The sequence below is a fragment of the Priapulus caudatus genome, unplaced genomic scaffold, assembly GCF_000485595.1.
Source record: "Priapulus caudatus unplaced genomic scaffold, Priapulus_caudatus-5.0.1 Scaffold611, whole genome shotgun sequence".
Taxonomy (NCBI): Eukaryota; Metazoa; Priapulida; class Priapulimorpha; order Priapulimorphida; family Priapulidae; genus Priapulus; species Priapulus caudatus.
Window position 1 is genome coordinate 97,788 of NW_014577672.1, and position 20,477 is coordinate 118,264.

The 20,477-nt window shown below is 39.4% G+C and overlaps 1 protein-coding gene across 1 annotated transcript in view; it reads right to left on the reverse strand.

The window, feature by feature from the left end:
• Positions 1-4,477: 4,477 nt before the first annotated feature.
• Positions 4,478-20,477, reverse strand: part of LOC106812133 (dysferlin-like) — a gene marked incomplete at its 5' end in the record, with an annotated part of 51,816 nt that continues 35,816 nt past the window's right edge. Inside the window, 24 exon segments of the mRNA XM_014815921.1 lie at positions 4,478-4,700; positions 5,071-5,218; positions 5,956-6,065; positions 6,748-6,959; positions 7,596-7,695; positions 7,813-7,940; positions 8,284-8,390; positions 8,856-8,944; positions 9,277-9,419; positions 9,778-9,923; positions 10,529-10,699; positions 11,557-11,648; positions 12,214-12,369; positions 13,529-13,654; positions 13,810-13,914; positions 14,739-14,855; positions 15,491-15,645; positions 16,175-16,340; positions 16,893-17,054; positions 17,185-17,286; positions 17,779-17,949; positions 19,342-19,509; positions 19,857-19,948; positions 20,301-20,364. Coding sequence (XP_014671407.1) covers positions 4,659-4,700; positions 5,071-5,218; positions 5,956-6,065; positions 6,748-6,959; positions 7,596-7,695; positions 7,813-7,940; positions 8,284-8,390; positions 8,856-8,944; positions 9,277-9,419; positions 9,778-9,923; positions 10,529-10,699; positions 11,557-11,648; positions 12,214-12,369; positions 13,529-13,654; positions 13,810-13,914; positions 14,739-14,855; positions 15,491-15,645; positions 16,175-16,340; positions 16,893-17,054; positions 17,185-17,286; positions 17,779-17,949; positions 19,342-19,509; positions 19,857-19,948; positions 20,301-20,364 — 3,072 coding nt within the window. The 3' untranslated portion in view covers positions 4,478-4,658.

The window sequence follows — 20,477 nt, forward strand, 5'->3', positions numbered from 1 at the left end:
TTTATAATTAGGAGAGCGCCGTAGCTTGTAGGGTGCAAAACTTCATCCCACCCGCCCTTTTCCGTGTTTTCATTTTCGCACGATCAGCCTCCTTCCACCGCCCCTCAGCTATCTTCCCTGGCACCTTCCTTCAGTCTCCGACCCCTCTCTTTCTCAGCAATCTATATTACGTACATTTATTTAGGCCGAACTGCACGCCTGAAACGGTGCTCGCGCATGCGCAATATCTCCAGAGAAGAATAATATTTTGCAAAGATTACGAATTTAAAATGAAGAGGGGGTTATCCAATCACAGATTTATATAAGAAACTTGTATCAGGAGGACTTATTTCAAAAATAGGAAGCAGGCCTTTCATGTAAGGTGCCCGCTGCTTATGTGTGCTACCAGTCAGTACACATGCAATCTAGCTACGTTAGTTTGTTAACGCATGCGCAATATCTCACCAGAGGAGTTATATTTTTTGATGAATATGCATTTAATACATATTAAATTTATATGCATTATACATAAACATTTATTTCAAAATTCTATGCTGAGATACCCCTTAACCAAAAGGTTAAGGGGTATCTCAGCATAGATTTCTGAAATTATATTTTTATATGTAGACTTGGGTTTGTAATTAGGAGAGCGCCCTAGCCTGTAGGGGCAAAACTCCTACTCCACCCCTCCAGTCTTTCTCCCTACCTCCCTTATGCCTAGCTCAGCCTCTTTCTTTTGATAATGCCCCTCAGCTATCTTCCCCGTCGCCTCTCCTCAGTCTCCGCCTCTCTTCAGTTCCCTCAGCAAGCTATATCATGCAGTTCTCTTCAGTCCGTACTGCACGTCGGAAACGGTGCTCGCGCATTCCCATTTCCCAAAATGAATAATATTTTGCTAATATTATGCATTTAAAATGAAGAGGAGGTATTCTAGCATAGATCTATGATAACATCAAAACTTTCGTTTTTATATTACCTACTATTACTGAAACGTTCAAGTGCCTGTGAACTCAACATTAATAATTAATTATCGTGTTGGTCAAACTGTGTGTTGTAGATAAGAATTTGATCAGGATTTGCGTGGAACCATTATGTGACAAAGACTACATAAAGTTTATTTGACATCTATTTACATTATTTCCCGTATATACAAAATCAGAGCACGTCGCGTATATCATACGTATACGTGCTCTAACAAAATCAATCTTGGCCAATGAGGACCCGTCACCCGACCGATCACAAATCGCATCAAGTATAACCATGTACACGCCCCACATATCATAAATTTGATACACCTATATACCCTAAGATATAATACACAGGATATGTAACTTTAGCAACTATTTGGCTACTTTACTATACAAGCTACCTCGCTCACAATCTACTTTCAAGCGTTCATAAATATAAGTAGCAACGTAACATATTCAATATTTTACATTTACCGAATTAGGGTTCTGGGTTGTATGGTAGCTCTAGAATTATAGTATAGCCCTTGTTAGCCACAGGCTGTGGCGAACAAGGGCTATACTGGAGCTAGGTTGTATCGGAGTTGTATGTTAACTCCTGCTGCTAGTACTCGTAGTCGTACACGCTACGCCGTATTTGAGATTCTCACCGCTCTATTAACTCGGCCTGTCTACCAGAAACCTGCGCATTTATCTTTTTCAACTCCTCTTTCAAGTCGTTTCAGTCCAGCGCTCATATTTACTAGACAAAAACATTTTTTACCTATTTTGTATGGAAGATTTGAGACGACATGCGACTTTTTGAGTTTCCGAGTTTCTTAATTTTCCATCAATATATATAGTGTTGAGAGAGTCGTAGAAAATGTTTGAAAAAGTCCAAAAATGAATACACTGCGCATACGTTACTCCGTGACATTAAAGTCAGTTTAAATTTAGAATCGCCTACCGTGAGATTAAATGTGTGTTAATTATTTAGCGGGAAAATACAATTTGAATTTAGAATCCCCTACCGTGAGAGTAAATGTGTGTTAAAAATGCGACTTAAAAACATTTCTCAATGCAACATTTCTCACGTGTTTACATTCTTCCCACTGACCCTTGCTTGACGGTGACCTCCATCTCTAGTTCTTATATACGATACGAAATTCAGAAACTCGAAAACTCAAAAAGTCGTATGTCGTTTCAGGGCTTCCATACTTTTGGTTAGAAGTGGTAAGAGGTCCTGAAGAATTTATGATACAGTGCCAAATGAACAGCGCCATCTGGTGGCGTAAAGCGCCCCTGGCGTGTTAACGGAGATTGTGTTATAACACTCTTAGGGTTTTGGCTATATTTTCAATAATACACATCCAATTTATTCAAGAAATAACTCAAATCATTCGTAGATATCTATACTAATATTCTACAAGCAATTTATTGAGTGTAGCTATCGTTAAGTTGTAAGAAAATAAGGTTGAAACAATAAAATGGTTAAAAATAATTAAAACTTGAAAATTCATCGACCTCTAGTGATCAGATCACCTAGTTTATGGCATGTAAACGATCCAAACAATAGTTGATACTTGCGATTAAAATGTGCAAATATGACCTTTTAGAGATCAAAAATACGAAAAGTTCCTACCGTGGGATTGGGGGGGGGGCGATTGCTAAAAAATTGTTGATTGCTAGGATGCCCACGATTAATCGGATGCTACGAGGCCCAGGATTGGTCGGTTGCTAGGAGGCCCACAATTGGTCGGCTGCTAGGAGGCCCACGATTGGCCAGCTGCTACGAGGCCCACGATTGGCCGGTTGCTACAAGGCCAAGGATTGACCGGCTGAGAGGAGGCCCACGATTGGTCGGCTGCTAGGAGGCCCACGGTTGGTTGGCTGCTACAAGGCACACGATTGGCCAGTTGCTACGAGGCCCACAATTGGCTGGATGCTAGGAGGGCCACGATTGGTCGGCTGCTAGGAGGCCCACGATTGGCCAGTTGATAGGAGGCCCACGATTGGTCGGTTGCTACAAGGCCCACGATTGGTCGGTTTCTAGGAGGCCCTTGATTGGTCAGCTGCTAGGAGGCCCAGGATTGGCCGGTTGCTAGGAGCCCCACAATTGCTCAGCTGCGTGCCGGTCTGCCAACACCATAGCCGGCTATTACCGACCGCTGCCGACCGCCATAGCTACAACGGTGGTGCAATTAAAAGTACTTCATGAAAGTATTAGAGTTACATAGAAATTATATCACAGTAACACGATTTATAACATGTATCAACACGGATTTATTTATTAATCTTTAATTAATTCTTTAATAATTTTAGTAATTTTATTCGATGTAAATGTTAGCTACAACTGTAGGTTGCATACTTATTCCATATTGTTTTATACTCTATAATATATTTTACCGAAGTGCAATTTAATATAACAACTGCAAATACAGAGGTAAAAATAATTGGCATAAATAGTGCATGATTATACTGTAGCAAAATCTATAATCAAAAACTAATCAATACTTCTAGAAACCAACCTGTTTCGACAGAGAAATTTATTCACGTCCATATCTGATTAAGACATGCTATAGATTGTTGCGGATATGCATTTGAAAGCATCATGATTCACTGGACCATCTATTTAATACTTATTAGTTCTTTATGCTTGCAAAGACCCATTACAGGCATTTTTTGACAAGTGTTAGTAGGAAAACGCACGCACGTGCGCACACACACATTGATCCAAAAGCAAGAGTTATTGAAAATTTCTTATTTAAAATAAAGATTGGAAACAGGAATTCGAAAACAGCAAGCATAGTCATCAAACCACAATTAACATATGCCTCATGGGCACGGATAACGAACTTCTACTGACAAGTATAAACACGTAGTGGCATATGGTAGCACAGACTAACATTTCACTCCATACGTTACTATATTTCAAGATCCAATATAACATGACACAATATATATATGCGGAACATTTGTGTTCAGTGTTGTGTTATTTCGGATCTTGAAATATATATGTCAGAAGTAGATAATAGGGTAGTGTGACTTCAATAAACAAGGAAAATTCGTCATTTACTAGCCTTAGAATACCTACGATTTACTAGGCGTAACTCAACCAACTTGAGCTCAAATCGTACACAGTACATTCCCCTAGCATCGTGCAAAATCGTTTCCTCGTATACACCCGCAATCCGGAGATACAGACTAAAACGTACGACACGATTTTCCATTATGTTGCCAGCAAACTAAATGTATAAACTGCTTAAATTGAAACAAAAGGCAGCTCTTGCGCACTTGCTCCATCGGCGATGCGGTGTGGCTCGCTAGTAGCTGCCTTTTGTTTCAATTTAGGCGGTTTATACATTCAGTTTGCTGGCAACATAATGGAAAATCGTGTCGTACGTTTTAGTCTGTATATCTCCGGATTGCGGGTGTATACGAGGAAACGATTTCGCACGATGCTAGGCGAATGTACTGTGTACGATTTGAGCTCAAGTTGGTTGAGTTACGCATAGTAAATCGTAGGTATTCTAAGGCTAGTAAATGACGAATTTCTCTTGTTTATTGAAGTCACACTCCTTCCCTATTATCTATTTCTGATATATATGTATATATATTATACTATAATTTGTTTCTGTTTACGTGATATTCATGAGAGACGACCTAGGGTAGACTGCTGCATGCATGCAGCATATTATGCCATGGCTGCATAGATTCACTCATTTATAATACTGATTACTGCCAGATCTTCTCTACCAGTCTAGTCATGGTAGCATCCTGTAAAATAAAGGTAAAAACGCATCAGACCTGTCCACCCGCCATGTAAACTATACATCAATCCTTTACATAAAAAATAAATATTCCCTGATTATTTTTTATTTATTGATTAGTATTTTCGATTAATGTATGCCACTTGTGATGAAAGAAATCGAAGTCTACAATGCCGTGTTTGCAGATCTGAAGAAAACTGTAGGTTTTAAGGAATTGCCATTACACGTTTACAGCAAAATAACAGACCACGTTACAATATCAGTGACTATATAGTAGCTCGATCCCTCTATAGGGGAAAATACACGGAATCTGCATGGGTGGCTACCGCTACAATGCTCGCTCTCTCACTCCCCACATATTATAGGGAATCACTCACCGGCAAGCTGTATACGAACAGTATGACGAAGATAACGAGCAGAAGAACAATGATGAACAGCAAGATCCACCACTTGTAGTTTCTCCAGAGGATGAAGCGCAAGGTTTTGAATGGACTGGCAAACCACAAGAAGGACGTGGCTGGGCGTCTGCAATAACACAGAATGATATGGTGAAGGCAGCATTTAATACTGGTGAACACCACAGGCCACAAAGAGATAGTTAACACAGATTAATTCGACTGTGGAACACGCTATACCATCTGAACTAGCTATCATAAACTTGGTGGACGATTTCAAGAAAGAACTGGATCTCCATCTTCATCACTCACAGCCTCATCCCAACTAATCAATCAACTGTATACCAATCATGACATTTAAATTTAATTCAATTGAATTTCAAAATTATCGTAATCATGACGAGAAATTTCATCAGTCGTTAATTGCCACAGTCATAATCATCAGCCAGTTGATGGAAGACTGACAACGGAAGAAGAAGAGAAGGGGTAAATGCTATATGGCAGGCACACACCATGCTACTAAAAAATTCACATCTATGAATAAAATGCAACCTGTATACAAAGGTCAGTGAAGGGGCACCCTAAACGCATGCTTTAGAGACAGATGCCTGTCACATAAAGGTGTCTGGTAACCCGGGCTCAAGTGCACATAGCTAATACGGCATAGCAGTGTACCAGGCGTGCGAAAACTATAGTTAGAAATATATAGTTGATCGATTACTGTCTGAATTATTTAAATGCAGCTGTTTACCGAAATGAAGCATTAAGCACTGATATCTTCATCATTACACGTGAACAGTAGCTGTTGGACAACGATAAATATTTAGAAGAATTTCGGGGAAGTGAATGTAGAATAGTTATAATTACATGGGCTCCTCCAGCTTGGGGTTCATGTTGGGGTCATCTCTGCCTTTCCCCGCTGGTTTTGTGTCGATCTCCTCTCCTGAGACAATTTCTAATGTCATCTCCACTTTGCCCTGCAATCGTAAATTGATGAGAAATCATAACGAGAATTTTCTTTGCAATCACAAATCGGCAACTACAATTTGTTTCCTCAAAGTGAGGACCGCACAAAACGTGAATCAGAACATGTAAATTATCTGCACAACAACTACGTACCGAGAAACCACGCAGCTCATGACACTATATATTATAGTATAACGTATATATATATGTATATATATATATATATATATATATATAATTAATATAGTATAAATACATGTCCACAACATTTTATCCGAAACCATTTAATTCCTAGAGGCATATCACAACTGACATCCTATATAGAGAATACATCTCACTAGAATCTATATCACTGTACAGCAGTCAGGCAACTTGAAGAGTCATTATAACTAATAACTCTCATCGTTTACATGCATGCCGGTGTTTCTATGTCACTCCCAGTGGCCTGTGCTTCTTTCTGGTCATTAATAATTATTCACTTTCCAATAAGCTCCCAAAAAGTCGAGAACCAGTAACGTCTTGTTAGTTGGACGTAACCTTTGCTTTACCCGACCTTCACAGGTTCAAAACCGGTTTCGAAATTTTTCTCAGTCCAGCGCCGACCAGTGGTTCCACTCACAACAGTCTTCCCGCAGGGTCAATCCAACCTGTACAGAGCACCCAAGGGCAACCAAACCTCCACAGAGTACTCACGCTTAGCTGGCGTCGTCCGTCCTTGCCTGCCGCATTGCTGTAGCAGGGCCACCAGCCGAACACGCGTTTCTGGTCCATCAGTGAGACGGTCTTCCACTGCGCTGGCGGCTTCTCACCGGGCAGAGGCTGGTAGTCCGACAGCATCTTCAGACTGCAGGACTTGGCAGACTTTGCTGGCTCCGGCATGCTGGTGAGGTCCAGGTGCAGGGATCCTGCAATCGACCGGAGAAAGAGAGAGATGAGAGACGGAGAAAGGGAGGGAGGGGAGGGAGGAGGCATGGGAGGGAGGGAGGAAGGGAGGGAGAGAGGAAGGGAGGGAGGAAGAGAGAGAGAGAGTGTGTGTGTGTGAGAGAGAGACAGCGATAGAGATTTATTGTGGATGGTTGCTAAACACTTTACAGATTAATACTCAATCAGTTGCTTGGTTTCTAGTTATAGTATAGACTTCAGCTATTCCTATGCTGTAGTTCAACAGCTTCTTATAAGCTATAGTTCTAACATCACAGAAATTCCTTCTAAGTTATAGCTGAAGACTTCAACAGTTGCTAAGCTATAGTTCAACACCTAAACAGTTCCTAAGCTACAGTTTAACATCTCAACTACTCCTAACAAGTTATGGTTGAATACTTCAACTGTTACTTATAGTGTAAGACTTTGTGATTGCAACAACCCTATCCACACGAGATGCCCCCCAGCTAGTGTTTCAATCCTACGACTGCACATTGATTGCAGGCATGGCGTCAATTTCGTAGAAGCACAATATGTAGGAGGGTTCTGTCAAGCTACGGTCAGGAAGCAGACACGCACACATGCATACACACACACAGATGTATCTATCACACGGTTACCTAGAAAATCATCAATTGAGAACTTGTCATTGTCCCATATCTGAACGATGAACTGGGGAGGGAGACGAGTCTCTGTTTCATCTAGGTTCCAGAAATGCTCCTGATATTAAACAAAGAATCACAGTCACCACAATATAAAAGTATGTCATTAGATTATTTTAGATTATGTTACTGCGTTAATTCTAAACGTTAGTTCACGTTTTTTAACATCTCAGACCTTCTTCTCCACAATGATGGACTGCTCAGCTGGCAGGTATTTGAACGGGAAGATATATCTCCAGTTAAAATTGCCCTCCCCGTCCAAAGACCGATAGTGCACATCCGTCTTCTGTTTCTCATCAATACCTGCAGGCAGAAACAAGCATGTTGATGGGAAATTAATTAAAATTGTGTGAAGAGCTCCTCCCCCAATGAATCTATACATGTTGTGTAAATGATTTAATGAGATTTCGCATACATTTGTCAACACAAAGTTATACCAAACACTAAGGTTATAATATAATATCAGGAGTGTATCAATATCAGGAGTGTATTGATACACTCCTGATAATATGTATATACATATTATGTTCTCTGTAGCAATAACATATATATATATATATATATATATATATATATATATAAGTATATGAACACAAAGTAATACTGATTGACAAGGTTATACATGTTGTCTGTAGCAGTAACTTGCCTGGTATCCATCCCTTCACGTAAATGTCGCTCATTTCATCTCCTGTGATTGATGTCTCATCCAACACAACATCCTTCGTGTTCCAAATGATGCAGCGAAGCTGATAGCTGTCACAGACAAACGCCATCAACACGTTATACTGACAGTGAGGATCTTGCAAATCCTAATTGTCTTTTATCAATGCACTGTTAACACAGCCATACATCATGTACATATACGAATAATAATAATAATAATAATTTATAGAAAATATCTAGTTTTGTCGTATATACGTTAATTATAATAATATTGTACCGGTAATTATTTTACTGTAAGACAATTACCGGCAGTGTGACATCAGCTAGGGGAATATGCATGATTATTAGTTAACTGACGTTTAAAACGTGTCTATACAGACAAAGTAGTAGGTACTGTAATTGATGACGATGGGGTATAATAGATGAACCAACTCATTGGAATTTCAATGAATTGCTCTCTCTCTTTCTCTATTTGCTTAATAAAGCAAGAGTGAGCACTATATGAAAACCACGATAGTAAAAAACTTGTGCTCCATAAAATGCTTATTTGCTCACTTGTGTGGAACCCTTGGGGTGATGTCAACAGCTTTTCCTGGTGGTCCCAAAGAACGAGGGAAGATGTCCACCCACATCTGTAGCTTACCCTGCAATTAATGTCACCAAACATTAAATTTAATAATTAATTAAAACTGGTGTACTCATAGTCCCAGGGTTTCTCATTCTGTAGCCTATACAGAACTTATACTAACTCTCATACTAGACACCAAACACAACACCATGCACTATATACACGTTGTACAATCAATCACAAGTTTCATGGATAAAATCTGATCAGATATATATGAGTTACGAGATTCGGGCATATACGAGAAAGGTTTTCTTCGCAGACAGGAGTCAGTTCAATAGGTGTCCACTAACACAGCTAGGTTTGACTAGATCAGTTTGAATGTGTATGTGTATGCGGGTATACATGTACCTGCTCTAGACCAGGTTGTATCGGATTGTAGAGTGGCCTCGTCTCCACGTGTTCGCGTACAAGCGGTAGCTGACGTAACACGTGCAGCGCCAGTCTCTGATCGGTCTCACCCAGGTTGAGCTGAATGGCTGCGTCTCCTTTCTCTGCACAACAACACAAAGAATCCACCACACCGGACAAATTAATTCAGTGTCACCACCGCAGTACATTAAATACATATACTGAATGAAAGAAATACTACATTAATAATAACCATCATTATCGTTATCATCATCATCATCATCAGCATCATCATCAGTATCGTCGTCGTTGTCATCATCATCATCATCATGATGATACTATTACTACTATTTCTTATAAGAAAAACAGAAAAAAGAAAAAGAAAAAAAGAACAAGCCGAAGAAAAATAAGATGACGACGAATAGCAAGAATCATATCAAATTATATGGTATTATTTATAATAACACACAATATTTAATTATTCGACACACTACTGCTTACCAAAGTCACCGATGTTTAGCACCCTGTTTGCTATCTTCACCGCGGTCTTCCCGTAGTACTGAGGTAGGCTCATGCTGTTTCGCTTGCAGTATGCTTCCAACATCTCCATCGGTGTGGTACCGAGTCGCCACTCGTTAGGGCCCGATCTACAGGTATGTGACACGTATACACACAGCACTACCATGAACACATGCTCTCACAATATGCTCATATAACACATCATTGCAAAGATAACTACCACCACGCCCCATGGGAAGAATTACAGTTCTCCTATAGCAATATGAAGAAACCAATAGTAATTATAAACTTTTTTGTTTTTTACTCCCGAAGAAATACTAGTTACAATTTATTAACCTATAAATACTAATTCCTAAAGCCAGGGGCCCACTGTCAGAAACAAAATTAGTCTTTTTCTTGTAGACCATTGACAGCAACATCGCAAAGTTACGAGAATAACAAATCCAAGCAAATTTCCTCTTAACATTACGAGATCCTACACCATCTCGTAACTTTCAATTTAACTACGATGAAAATAATGCAATTACACAACAAATTCAAGACAAAGGCCCTCTGGTGGAGGTGCGGGGGTGGGGGGAGGAGAACTACAAGAACCCTCTATGATACAGATACAACCACACATAACCATATACAATTAAGTTATGAAAGAAACCAGCAGATGGCGCCGGCGTGAGATACGAGATCCCATGCAGTCGCTGTGGGCAGCACAGGGGGGCGGGGGGGTCACACTCACGTGCAGTAGCTGCGCGGGAGCCCACAGGTGGCGCCATGTTTGCTCAGCAGGCGGCTCTCGAGGTCGATGGAGGTTTCGCCGATCAGATCGTCGGAGCTGACGAGGTCATAGTCCCACAGCTGCATGCGCAGGTGAGTGTGCAGCGGGATCACACACTTCAGCTCTACCATCCTGCGCAAAGAAGTAACCAATCAGGACGTCAGCAGTGATACACCGGCATGCTGGCGGGGGCAGCCACTGTGGAAAGGCGCTGTCTGCTTCTTTTTCTAAGTAACCGATTACGTCCTCTATACGTATACAGTCAAACCTCAGTTATCCAAACATCAATTATCCGAACAATATCTTAAGCTCCCGTGAATATTCAACGGTAATACGATCAGATCAGTTATCCGAACAAAATACCCCCCGCCCGTCTCGTTCGGATAATTGAGGTTAATTTAACTGTATGTATGTTATACGTTAATTAACAAATTGACATAATAAATTATATATATATATATTACAAACATGTTTTCATAAAACAACGGTGCGTTAGACATGTCCTTCTAGATGCCATTTATGTCGTTTTCTTTCCAAAAATTAGGTCTCATTTCCAATTATGTCCCCTATACGCTACGTGTTAGCTCCACAATTGCACATTGCACAATTATGCAGACTTTCATGGTCTTACACCCACATCAGGCGTCATATGTGCATGCATGATAAATGTATGGTATATACATATATAGGGTATATGTATATATTAGAGATATTACATTATTACTATATGATTATATTCAATCACAAGGCCATGGAATGGTAACACAGTTACCTTCGAGAAAGACCTTTGAAACATTGGGGCCAGTGGGGCGATCTAACTATAAAACCTCATTCAAGGTTACTGTAAAAATCATTAGACATTAGATAACTTTAAACACAGCCTGTTCTAGTCTAAATACAAAACAGGTTAACTGTATAGTTATACAGTTATAACTGTAGTTATACAGGTTAACTGTGTAGTTATACAGGTTAGCTGTAGTTATACTTACTGTCCAAATATTGGGTTGATAGTGTTGGCCTTGCGTTCATCACGACCATTATACTTCTCGTCACCTACTTTCACAACTAGGTATGGGTCGGCCTGCAATACATATATATATATATATATATATACGGAGCTTCAGCAGGAACAAGCAGAAATCGAACCAGATTTAACAATCGAGCAGCTTATGTAACGAATATAATTATGTCGCACAAGGTTATGCATAAATTAGCTATATAATCTTTGTGGATGTATATCAGAAGTAGATAATAGGGAACAAATAGGAAACCCTATTATCTACTTCTGATGTATATGTCACGGGCTCATTGTGAGAAATATCGTAATATTACGATTACGACCAAGGTTACGAATTAAATGTTTCCAACTATATACGGCCCCCTGACCCACATGACACTGCCTGCACTCGTCCTCACCTACGTCCCATACCTGATTCTATAGTTTGCATCCATTAATTTGCCCTACTCCTGCGTAATCACATTAGAACAACATGTTAATGATGTTGTTGCACGGGATATAAAATATCGTATATTAATTGAAAAATATTAATCGAATATCACCCACAACACGGCCCTCGAAGATGCCCCACGAGTAATACTATTGACACTGTTTGACCTTAACTGGTATCAGAATTGAGCTTAATTACCAAGCCATTGTTATCCTTTGGCTGCAAATCTACTGCACAGATAATGTAAACCCTGATGAGGCATTCCTCTGGCTGAGATGGAGGCAGACTTGTGAGATACCTAGGTGGCAATGCAATGCTGGGATCTTCTGGTAATGGATATATCTTACACAACACCTGCCAAACAAACGTACATTGAATCATAAAATTAGAGCAATGTTTGCAGTGCAAGTATGGGCATGGAGCAGTGCTTAGAGCACAGATAATAATTACAGTACAATTACAGCATGGTTTGGAACATAACTACAGCATATCTTGGAGTACAACTACAGCAAAGCTTGGAGCATAACTACAGCATAGTTTGGAGCATAACTACAGCATAGTTTGGAGTATAACTACAGCATATTTTGGAGTATAAGTACAGCATAGTTTGTAGTATAAGTACAGCATATTTTGGAGTATAAGTAGCCTACAGCATAGTTTGGAGTATAACAACAGCAAAGCTTGCTAGGAGCGTAACTATACAGCATAGTTTGGAGCATAGATTATAATTACAGCATAATTCGGAGCAGAGTATAATTACAGGACTTTGGAGCATAAGTGGAGCATATATAGTTATAGTGTTACTACTAGCATTTTGACAATCTTTCCTACTGATCGATGCTCATAAAAGCATACGCTTTAGCTTTATTATGTACAAACTGTGCAATTTAAAAAAATCTTATAATCATAATTAACGTGAACCAAACTTCCAGAACACCAGGCACACATGTATGCACTGCATGGTGTGTGCATGGTTACACTGGGCTATAGTTTCACATGTAAAGCGAGGCTTTAAAGCCTCACAATGCGCATCCAAACGCTGAAATTTCTCCAGTACTAGACTAGCAACTACTTTGTGGCATGCATAATCACACTACCTTATGACAAAATAAACTCTAGTTCCTCCCATTTGACTGCGCGTTCCCAACAAGAAAGAGGTGCGAAATCAGGTAATCAGGCGCCAACGCTAACTTGTTTCAAACAACATAACATCGACTTGGTTTGGTGACGTCACATGTTTCTATCTTTGCTGCGCCCGTACCGCTGTACCGCGCCACCGCTGCACGGTTGCTTGGAGATTGGGGAAACTGTCAACAACATCGGAGAATTTCAACAACATTGGAGGTATTTTCAAAATACCTTTTATAAGACAACGCGCAGTGAAATTGGAGGAGCTAGAGTTTATTTTGTCATAAGGTAGTGTGATTATTCATGCCACGAAGTATTTGCTAGTCTAGTACTGTAGAAATTAGCGTTTGGATGCACATTGTGAGCCTTTAATAAACGGCGTCACCTTCAGCTGCCCGATGACATCAGATTCCTCATCCTCGAGGTTTTTGCCGCGGTTCAGAAGAAACGAGTCGCAAAAATCCGTGAAGCCATCGAAGCGCTCGAGCTGCTCAAGCTCTGTATCATAAATCTAGTGTAAAAATAAAAGATCAATGCAAATCTCAAATCAAACCAAAAAAAAACGAATAATTTCAACAAGTTTCTTTGAACCATCAAACGTCTGCCATTCCATCGTCAACCAGCACGTGCGTCCGTACTTGCCACGTCATTACAGTTGGTTCATACCTCGATTGTATCATAGTTCTTCTCAAGGTAGTGCCCCGCCTTGTCTTCCTGTCCACACGATGCGTAGTACTTGGACCACCAGTCAATACCCTCACTGGTATCATCCTAGAAACACACACACAACAAGCTACAACCATCAACACAATCATATACCGTATTTAGTCGTGTATAAGTAACACATTTTTGTACCTGAACTCAATATAAAAAGTTGGGATGCAACTTATACACGAGAATAATAACTCAGAAGCTTATTTTTCTGTTAATAGATATATATATATACTACCTATATGTAATAGTGCGCTTATATACATTAATAAATACAATATATACACGTATCTATACCATGTATATGTATGTTCATGGTATCAAAATATTAGTGATCGAAAGTGGATCAATATAGAAGGCAATGCGTGGAATGACACACCGCACTATGCAAGCTTGTTATAGAACCATAATTCTAGCTAATTCAAATGCTCATACGTATAAGTTATATATCATGTGATGTTGTTGTACGATTAAAAATAACTTAACTGCTTCTGTTGTTGTACGATTAAAAATAACTTAACGAGAATGAGTTCAGTACGTCTTATATGCATGTTTTCGCAAAGTTTGGCTTGGTCACTTTGTTAGAAAATCATAGATGGCTTAGAGAAACATATAGGAGTTATTACAGAGGGAAAAAGAAACTCATTTTTACCATTAGTTGATTTTGTAATTTTAGGTTAACCTGCCTGACAAAGACAACCAAATCAGTTGTCAAAACGGTTGTTATAACATGTTAAATAAATGGATTTATCATAAAATAAACTTCTTACAATTATACTATGTATTTTTCTATGTATTTCGCACTCTTATATTTTAGCAAAATTCAATAAACTTATTCCAATATTTCTTACCGCACGCCTAACAGACACATATAATACACTAACCATGCACTTATTTAGGGCAGAGTCATGTGTCGCAATAAGCTTGCCACTTTCAACAGCTTTTTTCCGCATGCTTTTCTTTGCAGTCGTTATGCCGCCCTTCTTTGATATCAACTTCTCCTTCAAAAATAAGTCTCTCATGTCTACACACAGTGTCTCATACACTCTGCTTACAGGCAAGGCAGAAACACAGCAATTAAGTCACACATGCACACAGCAATTCAAGCAAGACAGACATAAAAATGCTCTGTACACCTTCACGTTCCTTATTCTAGTGCAGAGAAGAAAGAAGAAGATGCAGGAAAGGAAATAGAAATAGAATTGAAGTAAAAATTATGGCTGACATTGGAGCAAAGAATGAGACCAAGCAGTCAGAAGGATGCATGGCAACTAGCAGGCACAGCAATGATCAAAGTAGCACTTCTAGAATATTGATCTGTCTGGTGAGTGACAGGCACTTCTAGCCAATCAGTGCTGCAATAGCACATTCTAGAACAAATGCTTGGTAATTAACAGAGTGCTCCAAAGTTGACTCTTTGGCATGCAAAACATGGGCGTAGGTATAAGAACGTACTGGTCTAGATTGACCGACCTGCCAACAATATCTAAGAGAGGCATGGTTATAAACCAATCTCAGATGGATAAATTAATATGATAACAGCATGATATAGCATTATTAATTAGCCCTATTAATTAGTTATTAATTTCAGGGTTAATTATCCCTGCACCTATAGCTATATATTCACATGGCTCACCGTGAGATCAGACTTTGACACGAGCGCTGACTTGGAAGTCGTCTTTCCCAGCTTTGCAAGCGAAATATCATCATTATCACTGTCATCGACAGCGCCCTCTATATCCAGGTCTATGATGTGCTCTCCACTGCGGTCTGTGCTATCTACGCCTGCAACTGTATGAGAACATGCATTTTCATACTGTATTTCTAGATATATCAAGTATATATGCTCCTAGTATTATTAAACTGATTAGTTTCAATAGTACTAGTAGTGGTATTAACATCATTATTGTCCTCATCATAAAGATATATATATATAAAATCTATGTATATTATATAGACATGTCATGAATCCTTTAAATAATGATATTCACTTATAATAATATGCCCTATTACCTTACTTCTCATGGTATTATTGTTAATACTATCATTATTATAATACTATACTATATTATGACATTGTTACATGATTACATGATTATTGTATCTAGGAGGCAATCGTAGCTATAGCTAGCTTTCTTAGGAAATCAAAATGCAATTAACCACAAACACAAAGAATGCAGAAAACACTCTTTCTCTCTCTCTCTCTCTCTCTCTCTCTCTCTCTCTCTCTCTCTTCCTCTCACTCTCTCTCTCTCTCCGTCTCTCTCTTCATAACTCCACGGGCCACCATAGTGGCAGTAAATCTCTCCAGCCCCCTTACTCTCAAGCTTGAGGCTGCTGAGGCCCTCTGGTGGCAGCGTGGCACAGCGATACTTGTCGATGCATGCGAGCGAGGTGATGCCAACTGTGGGCTGGCGCGCGAACATACGGTGGTCCCTCACGCGGATGTTCAAAGGTGGCGTGTACAGTTCCGTCTCTGGTAGCAGCTAAAGAACAACACAGAACAGTGCGCAATAAACTACCGCATAATAAAAAGAACACATACTAATTAGTTACTAGCCAACTAAATGGAACACACACTAATGAAGTGTCCTCTAACAACACATAACACACACTATTGGTCCAACAGCTAACCACACGGAATATAATGAACCACAAGCTAACAATGCAGAACATATAGATTAACAAAGAGTCTTCTAGCAACATGGAACATACACATGCTATGAATTATCAGCTAACAACATGAAACACATGTGCTATAAACTACTATACTTACCAACACGGAATACATGCAATGAACCACTAGCTAAATATAATATGTAATTAAACCCTTTCGCTATCACAATTTCATATACCATCACACATCTTTATAGTTTTTGCATGAGTAGATGTGTGCATGCACATACGCGTGTGCACGTGCGCGTGCCTACTCGCACGTACATATGTTTGGGAGCATGTGCGTGTGTTCGTGCCTACATGCACGTACATGTGTGCGAGCGTGTGCGTGTGTGCATGCATGCCTAATACTACACACTCACAACATCAAAGAAGAGAATCGGGTTGGTGAAGTTTGGGTTCTTCTTCGTGCTGCGTATCACTTCCGTGGAGATGGTCTTGCTACCGATGCTGAACTGAGCGGAGGGCGAGGTGACTGCAGCCAGCTGGAAGGACTTCATGTCCCGCACGCCCCAGCACAGCACCTGATGACAATGTAAACACAGGTACACTTTCTCTCACTCTCTCTCTGTATATATATATATATATATATATATATATATATAATATATGTATGTATATATAAGGGTAAAAAAGATAAATATATATAATTACCTCAACAGCCGTCCTACGGAGCACCGGTCTGATTCCACTAGGCACTTCATAGAGGGCGCCCCTCTTTGATGGCTTGAATGGCAGCGGAACTTCCTCAGAGATCTACACGCCCACACACAGAGATGCGACAAAAATTATAGAGACTAGCTACCATGCGCATAGTAAAGCTACAATACTTTACACAACCTGAATGACTGCAGTGAAACAGCATGTTATTATTTCAGCAACGTACGAATTTCTCATCAGTATCATTTATTATAACCAGCATTTAAATTATAAATTCACTACATATATTAGAAAACTACTTAATATACTATAGATACTACTTCAAATACTTCAGATACTAAAGAATTAATACACTAGCAAATTCATATCCTAAACTATATGAATACCACAGAAGTCTTAATATATGAGAATATACATACTATAGAGTGAGTATTCATGTAATAAAATGTACATAAACTGGAGTATACACGTGTTCTATACTCCACTAATCTAAGTAAATCTAAGTAAGGCTCAGTAAAGCTAAGCAAATCTAAGTAAAGCTAAGTAAGGCTAAGTACTCCCAAGTAAAGCTAAGTAAAGCTAAAGCACCAGGTAGAGTTCGAAAACAGCGAGAAGCTCTCCTCCTCCTCCTCCTCCTTCGCCACCATCGTCGCCGTTATCGATGCTGTACCACCGCAGCTGCGTCTCTCTCTCCGCATCCTCGGCTGTCAGCTTCACCGTCGGCTTTGCAAATGTTCTGCCCAGCATGTCCGGTTTGCCCTGCAATGGTCCAGAGTGGTTACCTCACGATAAACCGTGATATAATGATCTGGAATGATTCATTTACGACCACAATCAGAGACCGAAGTCAACACGCATTATATAATCTGGCTGGCGATCGCATACAAACACGTATGTATCGTTCCTTGGTTATACGAAGAGGTTCAAAGCTGGCTGTACTGCCAGCAATATATATATTTACAGATGTCAATTTACTATAGAAAAATATGTATAATAGCATATACGTATGCAACGTCCTAATAACGTTTTTAAAACGCTACTACATAACGTTGTGGGAAGGTGCAAGTGTAACGTTTGCATGGTACGTTTCTATAGAACGTTGCTGCAATGTTATTCCTAACCTAACCAAACTACAACATATTCCAGCAACGTTGTGAAAACGTTATGTGTTAGCTGGATATACGCATATAGAAACACATATGTACACACATATACATACATAGTGACTGTGAGAACGTATAAACCCAAGCTACTCGGCTTAGTTAAATAATAATAAATATTATAATAATAATAATAATAATAATAATAATAATAATATGTACAGTAATATGTAAAGTTCTATACTATAATATACTATACTCTCAATTATTTAGATGTAGATGTTTCATTTAGCAAAAGCTCATATAAGTTTTTCTTTAGAAAACCAGTCAGGCTTCTTTTCCTATAGATCCTTTCATATCTCCTAGCTATATGTAAACGTGTTTTATTTCCTCACCTGTGAGAACTATGATACATGCTGCATGAAACAAATAACGAGTTAAGTGTATATATGCACTAATACATGTTGAATAATAGAATACAAAAACACATACATGAACACTCTATAACCATAATTCTGTCAGAAAAACGTATTAGACTTAGCTGTACGATAACAAACCAGTGTACAGAATTTAATTTCAACTGTCTCAAATACATGCACACCATATCCTACATATACTGTGTCCCAAACTACAGATCACCATTAACGTATGTATCCTAGAGAATACATAGGATATCCTGTAGTATACATATGTTCATGATATCAGCTAGAGATGCATTGCCAGTAACCACCGTGGAACAACTTGCCATCAATTAAACATTAACATATTGTAAACAAGTGTCAGACTTAATGCTGAACTGATGTTAACCTTTTTAATAACTAATTAATGAATTAAACAAATAAATAAATCATTATATCAGCTAAAGTTGCTATACCCACTAACCATCGTAGAACCATTTGGCATCAACTTGACATTAAAAATTCTTATGCAAGCCTGCAACTTAATGCAAAATGATGCAAAACTTTTCAATAAAAAAACATACAAACATAAAAATAAATAAATAAATTAGATGGTGCACGTGGTAGACATCTTGCAGTAATGTCGTACTTACAAACTTGTTGAAGTCGAATATTTCTACGATGATGCTGGGAGGGCTCGTGCGCATGCTGTCCGGTGAATCGTACAGCGACATCTCCTCAAATATCAGCGTCTGGTCCCAGGTCGGCGACACCGTCTTACGCACCATCTCTGTCGACTGACTGCAGCCGAGGAAACTCACCTGCACAGGTGCAAAATGTCGTTAGCACGAGTGATATTTCGCTGCAATATTTCACGAGTTATGCGGGCTGTGTTTGTCAGTTTTCACTCGCCTGTGTATATATTTATTAGTTTTAACTCATCTGTGCGTATTTGTCAGTTTTCACTCTAACACCTGTGCATATCTGTGAGTTTTCACTCACCCGTGGATATTTTTCAGTTTTTACTCACATGTGCATTTTTTAGTTTCAACTCACCTGTGCGTATTTGTAAGTTTTCACTCACTTGTGCGTATTTTTCAGTTTACACTCACATGTGCGTATTTGTCAGTTTTCGTTCCCCTGTGCATATCTGTCAGTTTCTGCTCACCTGTGCGTATGGGTCAGATGTGCCCCTCGTATCACCAGCGTCGAGGTCTCTGGCCTGATAGACGTATGCCCTCAGCTGATACTTGTAAACCTCTGAAGCAAACATCAATGGGGTGTACATAAGTATACGAGGCTAGCAGAATCAGTATGAACCTATACCGTATACTGTGTATACTTGATGTCTGTTTGGAAATTTATGAACATTACAATTATATAAAATCTATATCGCATAATTATAACACATATGCAGTGTACATCGTTTTCACTTTTTGGACCTTATGAAAAGAAAGATGTTTCCTCCAAATCTACATCTATCAATCTCTGTATTTAGTATGTGTGTGTGCGTGCATGCGTGAGTGCGTGTATGTGTGTGTGCGTGCGTGCGTGAGTGCGTGTGTGTGCGCGTGCGCGGGTGCGCGTGTGCGTGTATGAGGGAGGAACGTACGCTGGAAAGACAGGAACATCCTGGGAGCAGTCTGTGTGTGATCCTCCTCCTCATCATCAGAATCCTGGAACAACAAAACACCGATGATTGACAAAACAAAAGGTAACAAGACAGTGTTCCTCCTTCAGTACCAGTTGCTAGTCCACTGTTTGGTTTTACACTATCTGATTACAGTGA